The sequence below is a fragment of the Athene cunicularia genome (assembly GCF_003259725.1).
Source record: "Athene cunicularia isolate RWA chromosome Z unlocalized genomic scaffold, athCun1 chrZ_part1, whole genome shotgun sequence".
Classification (NCBI taxonomy): Eukaryota; Metazoa; Chordata; class Aves; order Strigiformes; family Strigidae; genus Athene; species Athene cunicularia.
The window spans coordinates 15,880,057-15,890,072 of NW_020799142.1; the positions used below are offsets into that span (position 1 = coordinate 15,880,057).

The 10,016-nt window shown below is 37.5% G+C and overlaps 1 protein-coding gene across 1 annotated transcript in view; it reads left to right on the plus strand.

Moving 5' to 3' along the window:
• PDE4D (phosphodiesterase 4D) overlaps positions 1–8,043 on the plus strand; it is a 658,904-nt gene extending 650,861 nt beyond the window's left edge. Inside the window, exons 16-19 of the mRNA XM_026865784.1 lie at positions 1,339–1,493; positions 2,001–2,123; positions 2,614–2,796; positions 3,377–8,043. Of these exons, the coding sequence (XP_026721585.1) occupies positions 1,339–1,493; positions 2,001–2,123; positions 2,614–2,796; positions 3,377–3,787 (872 nt within the window). The 3' untranslated portion in view covers positions 3,788–8,043. The remainder of the gene's footprint in view (positions 1–1,338; positions 1,494–2,000; positions 2,124–2,613; positions 2,797–3,376) is intronic.
• The last annotated feature ends 1,973 nt before the right edge of the window (positions 8,044–10,016 follow it).

Sequence of the window (10,016 nt, forward strand, 5' to 3'; positions counted from 1 at the left end):
GTAGGCAAGCTTTGTAAATGTTCTGTGAAAGATGAAAGAGAGATCATTTGACAAACTTGCTTTCTTTTTCCTTTTGCTGTTATGGTTTTGCTGCCATTGGGATAAGGAAAGGTAGAGGAAGGGTTTTTTGATTCAAAAAATAGATGCATTCAAGATAGGAGAGGAAGACAGCAGGAGAAAAGATAATGAGACTAATGAAATCTGAAGAGCAGAGCTTTTATAGGCACCCCATTGAGCCAGAGGGATTTTAAAAACAAAACTGCTGTAAAAGAAGATAAAGACGACAAAGAGTAGAATATAGACTGTGACATATGGTTAGATTTAGGATAGAACAGCTGTAATAAATAGAAGTTAATATTACACATGACAAGTGTGATTGCATAAAAAGTGTTTTTTTATGACAGGTTCATTTGCAAGCTGTGTGTTAAAACATACACAAGCAGACTGTGTGGTATTTCTGGGTAGAAGCTAAAGCTGTGCAGAAAATTGTCGCAACTTCTTTCATTTGCCAGAGATGACTGTTTAGCTGATTTAATCAGACAAATGCAGACCTTGCATGTGTGCCTTAGCATAGCATTGCTGGGAAGGTGTATGTTACTCTCTCAGCCATATGGAGTGACTAAGTTAAGAATACTTCTGTTGGAGAAGTCAGCATTACAGCATCAGGCATTGACCATGCTCAAGTACAAGGCAGTAGGCAAGGCCACTGCTTGTATTTTCAAGGCACTATAATCTTCCAAGGAAATGAGCAGAAGTGTAACTGTTACCATCCTGCCAGCCTCCTCAGATATCTAATTGTCATCAGTGACCTGTAGGCCTAATTGGCAAGGCATCTAACTGCAGAAGGACATAGTTTAAAAACAAAGATGTGCGCTCTCTGCCTGACCTTCAGCAAAGCATCAGCTGTGTATTCCCAGGTCTGAGTGCTGGATAGCTGCAACTTGACTTAAGCAATGGAGTTTTAGTAGTTGTGTTGGAGGGAGGTATGAAATCAGAGTGTGTTTATGCATATAATATTTTCCATGTGACCTCATGCAGATATGAAAATGTGTTCTGAAAAATACCTTCCTTGTATTTTCTGTAACTTGGTACTCCAGGCACATGTACATGCTTCACTGCAAAGTATTTTCTTTGGTTCCCTCAACATACTTTGCCTTGATTTGTTAAGATATTCAGTCATTAGTTCTGCAACTTTTGATACTGTGTGAACTACAGGAACTATGTTTCTAAAAGTTCATCTGAAAATCTTGTTATGAATGTAATGAGTTTGAAAAATCTCAGGGGATTTGGTAGAAGCACAGACTTCAGTAACATTCTGCCCTGCAATTGTTGTTGCAGATTCTGAACTCGCCTTGATGTACAATGACTCATCAGTACTGGAGAATCATCACTTAGCAGTGGGCTTCAAGCTGCTGCAGGAAGAAAATTGTGACATTTTCCAGAATTTGACCAAAAAACAGAGGCAATCATTGAGGAAAATGGTCATTGACATTGTGAGTTCTGCTTGAGTCTACCACTTCTATAGTGCTAGCAAATTGAATAATAAAGCACAGAAACATTTTGTGATAAATTACATGTCATTAGACCCATAACCAATGAAGTAAAAGTTTGAAGTTTTGTTGTGTCTTGTCCAAACATGAATAGTGGGTTCTTTTCAGTTCGATAACCATCTGTACCTTTTTAGAAGGTACACAATCCTGCTTCAAGTTGTTTTCATACTGATGTGTATGCCTTTTCACCATCACAGAAATTTGCTACTGGATTGATGATGGATTAACTCTGATCAGATCATTTTGTCATATTCTTAAAATAAGCAAAATGAACACTTACTAGTTTGGACACCAACGACATACAGGACTTGGACTTTTATACTGAACTCCTGTTCAGATACAGGAGTTAGGGGTTCCCCCAAAACTGCTTATTTATGTGTTCAAAGATTATTTTAAAAAATCTGTGGAATAATTTACATAATATTCATTTATTTGTTTGTTTCTCTCAAGGTACTTGCAACAGACATGTCTAAGCACATGAATCTATTGGCTGATTTAAAAACTATGGTTGAAACCAAAAAAGTGACCAGTTCTGGTGTCCTCCTTCTTGATAACTATTCAGACAGGATTCAGGTAAGAAAATTCATCTACAAATAGTCACTTGTATTAATTTACATCCTTAATAACATTCGCCTGCCCATTCTCCAGCATGTTTTAGATCTCACACCATGACTCACTACCTTCCCTCTGTGCCCTCTTACGCTTCCTACCTGCGACATACTCTGTTAGATACTGAGTGACTCTCAAGAGAGAGTAATGAAGTGATAGAGTACTTCAGGACTAAATGAGGCTTTGGCCTTTCCTTTAACTTATCAGCACCTGATTGGGCTGTCTTTCAAAGATTTTCTGTCCCTTATACAGGCAGAAGCAGCAGAAGCGAGGTAGTTCATGGCTATTACTGCAAGTGTGAAAAACACCCAAGCACTTAAGTTTCTTGCTGTTTAGAGTAAATCTTGCACTACGTGTCTTTTCAAGATTCTGTTTCACAGCCCCAAAAGTGTAAATGGAAAAGGAGCTGTTTTTCTCCAGTGTAATAACGCCACAGGTCTTCAATCTATTTTAGGTTCTTCAGAATATGGTGCACTGTGCAGATCTAAGCAATCCAACCAAGCCACTCCATCTTTACCGCCAATGGACAGACAGAATCATGGAGGAATTTTTCCGTCAGGGAGATCGGGAAAGAGAGAGGGGAATGGAGATCAGTCCCATGTGTGATAAGCACAATGCATCTGTAGAAAAATCACAGGTAATTGATCTGAGTGGGTAGTTTGACATTTTAACAGAAAAAGGTGTTCAATAGCCATGTTTTGATTAATTTCTGAATGCACTGCTTCCTTTTTTTCCTCCTAGATAGTTAATTCAGCTCCTGGGAAGTAAGTGAGGGGTACTAAGATTTTTACTGTGAAAACACAGTACATGGCATTGTATTTGCTGAAGGGATTCCATCACTGTAGTGACCTGCAACGTAGGATACATGTCAAAAGAGAGTATTTTACAGCTGCTCATTAGGGTTTCCTTCAAAAGCAGAATTAAATATAAAGCAGCTGTTTGGCTCACTAGATGCAGTGGAGTTGTTTGGAATGAGCAGTTCATTTGAAAACAAATCCTTTCCAAGACTTTATCCAATATCTGGAATCAGACTTTTGAAATGTAAGAGACAATTTACTACATAAAAGAGCATGGTTTCCTTTCAGCCACCTTTCAGAGTAGTGCATCTATTGTCTCTTACTAGCGTTATATTTCTTATACATTGTGTGACTTACAGGCATAGTTGTTTTTTTCTTTGTGAATAAGAGCTCATCTTAATTTTGTATTATTTGAAACAGGTGGGTTTTATAGACTACATTGTTCATCCTCTGTGGGAGACATGGGCAGATCTTGTTCACCCGGATGCCCAGGATATCTTAGATACACTGGAGGACAATCGAGAGTGGTACCAGAGCACAATCCCTCAAAGTCCCTCTCCTGCACCTGATGACCAGGAAGAGGGTAGGCAGGGCCAAACTGAAAAATTCCAGTTTGAACTAACACTGGAGGAAGACGGTGAGTCAGACACCGAAAAGGACAGTGGAAGTCAAGTAGAAGAAGACACCAGCTGCAGTGACTCCAAGACACTTTGCACCCAGGATTCAGAATCCACTGAAATTCCTCTTGATGAGCAAGTAGGGGAAGAAGTAGAAGAGGAGGAGAACCAGACAGAACCTTGTGTGGTGGAAGAACATTCTCCTGACACATAACAATGAAGACGCAGTCTCTTTCGTTCTTGCCCTCTTTATTTCTTTTCCTCTTTCTGTTTTTTCTGTGGGTTTGGGATTGGTTTTGGGGTTGTTTTTTTTTTTTGATTAGGTAATGTTTTCCAAAGTGTATGTCATATGCTAAAACCGTGGCCAGAACTCGCTGTCATCTGCCAGGACATTTGTTGATCAAAACTGACCTTGATGACTCGGTTTGGCACTCAGGAATATTGTAACCAGAATTTTCACCTCCATGACATCAAAAATCAGAGGGGATAACATTCATAAACTACACTTTAGTAAGCTCTCCATTTGGCAGATTTGATTAAATAAATCAAGTGTTTTCAAAGGAGTATCACCTGCCAACCAAATGCTGATATGCTTTGATAGTTTTTGAATTCGTTGTGTTTCACAATCAAAGTATTAGATAATGCTCATCATGAGAGGAAACAGAAAACAAACTGAGGTTCGTACTGAGAAACAAATGCACATAAGTGATGGGATATGTGATTCTGTTAACAATACGATGATGAGCTGTGGAAATTGCATCATTTTCTAACTTCAGGTTTTCCTGATGCGTGACAAAAAAGTGTGACCCAGTGGGTTGCTCTAGCCTCTGGATTTCATATAGTATGTAAGAGATAGATCTTTTGTAGAGCTTACTTTTATTATTAAATGTACTGAGGTATTATATTTAAAGAAAAACATTTTCAGACTTCATCTGCCACTGGTTATTTTTTTCCAAAGAGAAACTTACAAGTTTTCAGTACAAATCTGTGCTACACTGGATAATACTTCTAGGGATTTTTTCCCTTCCTTCTTTTTTTTGCACCTTAATCTCATGGTAATATTGAGCTGTAAAAGTCAATTTTATATATTTGTGAGTTTCATGAATATCCTTTGTTACATAAAACTTCTTCAGTATGATAGCTTTTTTGGTTTTAGTTTTCCCAAACATATTAGAGGAACTTACATTGTGCTTTTGCCCTTATACTGGCCTGATCCTGACAATTCTATCTTACTACAAGTTCCAGTGAAACCAGCTGGGACCACTAAGGTTAGAATTTGCATAACTAAAGCCTGTAAGAGAGGTAAATGAATTGTTGTCTTAATACAAAGGCATTTCAGCTGGACAGGGTGCTGGGCCATCTTGTCCAGATGATGCTTTTACCAAGAAAGGTTGGACCAGGTGATCCTTGACATCCCTTCCAACCTGAATTCTGTGACTATGAAAAGCAGCTCCTCTGCTATACTAATAAAATTTGTTCCTCTGAAACATGGTTTCCAGACCAGTTTTGGCTGGGAGCTATAGACTGCTAAATCGAAACAGGCTAATACAACGTATGGAATATTTGTTCTGGTGAAAAAAAGCATTAGTGTAATATTTCCAAGTTTGACTTGATCTTTTTATCTGTGTCAGCTACCTAGTTAAACCATTTGCTAATCTGAGATGCCTACAGCATAAAAATAATGTTTAGCATTTTTCATGTCTTTGTTGCAAGAAGAGCTGGGTCAGTCTTTTTATGTTTTTAAGTAAATGAGCAATGCATCGTGAGAATTGTAGTTTACTCCCCATTATTTCAGTCTCAGATCTTTTCATCCTTTATCCAGCTTGTGCTGAGGAAATCCTGCTTTTTAGTTTGATTGGTCCTGAAAGCTTCTGTAACTTGGAAAGTTAAAGGGAGGTAGGAGTTCAATCTATCATTTTCCAGTCCTGTTGTTTGGTCACATGAAAGAGGAAGGAATTTTATTTCCTCCATTTTACTCTTTGTTAAAATTGCAGTTTTGAGCCTAGAAGATGGGGAATAGTTGCCTAGGGAAGCTAGCAGACTCCCAGTCTTTTTAAAATTTTGGTAAAAATAGCAACATCAAGATGATTTATTAACAAAAGATAGCAACAGCCTTTATTTTACCCTTGGATCCATTTTGACGTAAGTTTGCAGATATGAATGCAGGGTTTTTTAAGTGTCTGAGATCTAGAATAAAAACCTGTTAAAAACAATTGGCTAATAATTCAGCTTTTAAATGCATTTTGCATTCTTCTGTATCCAGGTCATAGTTTTCTCTACCTTTAGCCCTCACAGGGCTTTAGCACAGAAGATGCTAAAGAAGGAAAGAGAATTAAGAGAACTCATGGGTTGGGGTTTTTTTTCTCAATTTTTGACTTGTTCTTCATCATTTCTCCTGAACGTGATCCATTTAAAAATCCTTTCAGTCCCCAAGAGTGCCTGGAACCTTAGTAATGGAAAAGCAATATAAATTCCAAAATAACCAATAGGGACCTGAAAAGGTTTGTATCTGCACTAATTGAAAGTAAATGAAAAGCATAACACCATACTGAGATATACACCCATACATGTGGACAATCAAATAATAGAAAATTAAATCATTTCTTAGAGCCAGGGATATAATGCACTGTACAATCTTTTTTTTCCTCTTTTGCCAAAGTGTGTTTTAGCATTGCACACTGCTTTAAAACAATACAATTTACAAGTGGCTTTATGTGTTCTGAATATTTTTGCCATAAAAAAATGCAGTGAGTGGATAAAGTGGGGAAAAAAAGAAAATTCATCTTGCTATAACAGTACATTTTAGCTTGCAAGTTACTGTACTCAATGCTGTATTTGAATTGTTAAATTGTTTTGTGTTATTAAAAAATGATGATGAAAGAATATAGATAAATAGCATTCAGAAATTTAAAAACTTTTATGAAATGGATTTTACAGAAAGCTTTGACAGTTCTTTTCAAATGCATTATTTATTTTGTGCCATGCATTTTTCTCACCAAATGACCTTACCTGTAATACAGTCTTGTTTGTCTCTGTTTACAACCATGTATTTATTGTAATGTACATACTGTAATGTTAATTGTAAATTATCAGTTCTTATTATAACATCATCCTTGTCAGGGTGGTGTTGCTATATTTGGAAACTCTTGGTGAGAGAATGATTGTGTATACATATTCCTTGTACATTTTTTTTCTCCTGTAAGATATCCAGTGTCACCTTAGAGCTTGTTTATGGAAGAGTCGAGAAAAGTATAAAATTCATAAAGATAACAATAAAAAAAGCTGCAGGTCTTTGGTCCCAGGGCTGTGCCTTAACTTTAAACAATATTTTCTTCTGTTTTGCTGCATTTGGAAGTAACATAGCTGTGGGGCTAGGGCTGGGCATTTCTACCATATTTTTAGTTGCTGACAGGTGGGGATAATTGTATGAGCTATTATGCATGATACTACAATGAGCTTTCATTCACGACCCTACTGGAAGTTCAATCTTTTCCAGACTTCTGGCAATGTAATTGTATTGCCTGTCTTATAATCTTTTTTACAAGCTATCATCAGGGTTTATTGCAGCCATTTTTTTCTCCTAAAAAAGTATAAAATCGATACTGTATTTCAGTACGAAACTCTACTGAAACAGCTTTGGAAAGCATCTGTAATAAGCATTTGATTTTAGTGCATATTGGGAAATGGAATAGTCAGAATTAAAAGGGTATAACTTATACACTTTTACATTGTCTGTAATATCTCTTCTTTATTTAATAGTACAAACTATCACTATATAAGCAGAATCCATAAAGTAGGACAAAAGACAACTTTAATCTTGTAAATGCTTTCCAACACCAATATTAGTGTTATAAGCAGCCAAAGTTTTATTTTATATAGTTGTATTTAAGGCTTTGCACAGGTTTGTATAGCATGATGCACTAGATCTAGAGGAGGGTGGTAAACCTTTAGATCTTTTAATAACACTAGTGTTAGGTTTGCAGGTTGGACCGAGCATCTCTTGCTGTTTGACCTGCTACATTGCTTCAGACTACTTAGAGCTGATATCAATGAATTTGCCAGAGTGAGGTAAATACCTCTCCTCCATTCCAGTGATGCCCAGCCCTTGTAGCATGGGACTTCTTTATGAAAGGAGAGATTCTTTTTCAAGGAAAAACAGAGCCTCCTTTTTGACACAAACTGTAGATTTTAGCAGCCCTGGCCCAAAGGAAATTGATTGCTTTTGTTTTAATTGGTATTAAAAGGGACACCGTATCAACAGAAATCCTGAACAATTTTTTGTTATTGTTTTAATTTGATTTTTCTTTTTGTTATGTCTTGAGAGTGGCAACTTGTGTGGACATTGCACATGACTATTCTTTCACTGGTTTCTTAGCCTCTCTTACAGCCTAGGGGATAGTATTGTACATCAATACCTTCATATGAAATTTTATATGCAATGGAAATAAAAGCATGGGTTGATTCTGCCTAGTTACTGTATTTTATTTTCTTTTGCAAGTTAAATTTTTTTTACATAGCTGTGACATCTTAAGTGAAAGCATATTTCCTGAATAATTTGATTACCATATTTTTGTCATCATAGTGTTTTGCATAGCAAATACAAAATAAATGTGGGGATAAATCAGAAAAGTCAATCAGATGTGGTATTTTATAAAGCAATCTAATTCACAAAGGTGCTATACAGTTCTGTAGAAAGACTTTCAATCTCAGTTGTCAGAAAATTTTACCATTGGCTTCAGTGGCAAAAGCAGCCTGCCTAGAGGAACAATACACTGGGATATCACAAAGAAAAAAAAAAAAAGAGTACCACAGTTAAATATTGAACAGACAATCTCAGCTCTAAATGGATGATCAAAAGAAATAGCATTTTAAAATAAAATTCATAAGTGACAGCTATTGTCTTGAAGAAGAAATATGATCTTAAAGCAGGTCCAGTTCTTGAAGTGGCTTTCATGCACCTCTCCGTGATCAGAGTGAGAATTTTGTTATTTGGGGGGTTGGTTGTTCGGTTAACTGAAAATAGTTTACGACTGAATAAAAAAAAAAATTCTATGTCCATTCTTTCCTTAAGTCTTAAATCCTCCTTTAGGTTCGGGGTTAGCTTGCAAGGAGTACCAATCCCTAGGACTGTTTTTTCAATCCTTCCTTGGTGGCAGAAGAGTCTGGTAAGTGCTGTGCTGGGAAGATGAAGGATGCCACGCTCAGCAAGGCAGATAAGCCAGATGGTGGTGCCTATTGCTCTTTGTAAGCTCATCCTCACATGTTCCCAGCAGCCCTAGTGGGAAAATGGTTTGCATAGATCACGGGCATTATGAAGGGAAGAAGCAATCCCAAATTCTTGTTGGCACTACTGAAACCTTTTCAGTAAGCAGCTCAGGTACCACAGCTGTGCACGTGGTGAGCCTGAAACTGGCAGGATTAGCCCACTGCATCCTACATCTTCTGGCAGCACTTTGTCAGTCTCTGCATCAGAATAGGCAAGCTTCAGAGCAAATCCAAAATGCATCCCGTTTCACTGTAGCAAGCTGCTGCTAGAGCAGTTGAATGTGTTTTTAACCGAATGACTCCTGTTTCCTAATGAGACAAACAGTCTGAATAGCTGCAGCTTTGTTTGCTCGATCTCTCTGCTCCACTGAAAACAAAAGTCACAGCTAACTAGAACACATAGTGTTTAGTGGGATGACCAGCCCAATTTTACTACCAGCTATGAATAATTTTGCTTAGTTTTTTCAGGAAAAAACAAAAACCTCAATGCAAAAGTTCAAAGCTGCTATAAAAGCTTTTAGTTAGTTCAATTTAATTTAGCCTGCAGGGTGAAGAAAATCTCCGGCTTCTTTGTGTCAAACTGGTTGAGAAATCTGCAAAAGTAATAAAGGGGATAGGAAGTCCATACAGTAATTAGAGAGACAAACGGGGGGAAAAACCTGGACAGGGAGAAATACCCTCTAGCTAAAATAATCTTGTCAAAGGCAATCCCATAGCTTGTATAGCAGAACTGACTTTTTAATTTGATTGTGTCTCACTTCCACAGGTACAAAGCTGTATCTTTTTTCCTTCTCACAAAGCAATTATCTTCACGTCCATCCATGAAGTTATTGTGGCAGTAAGAGCTATGTATGCATTTAAAATGGACATTTAGAAAGTCAAAAATTTTGATACAGTGCATATTAGCACAGCTTTAAAGAGTAAAAACGTGTGATGACTATCTCTGCTAAAGAAGCTCTTAGCATGGGAAGAGGAGGAGGATGATGACATCATACCTGGATAAACAGTGAGAGCAAGAAGATAGAGGACATGTGGCCCCTGATAGCATTAACTGTCTAGTGCTGATGAGCTGTGCTGACAGCAAATGCAAATCAGAAACTCGGCAGTCACGTTGCATAATGTTGTGCTCTGAGCTCAGCTGGCAGCCAGCCATCACATGGCCAGCCGTTCCCCTCCCT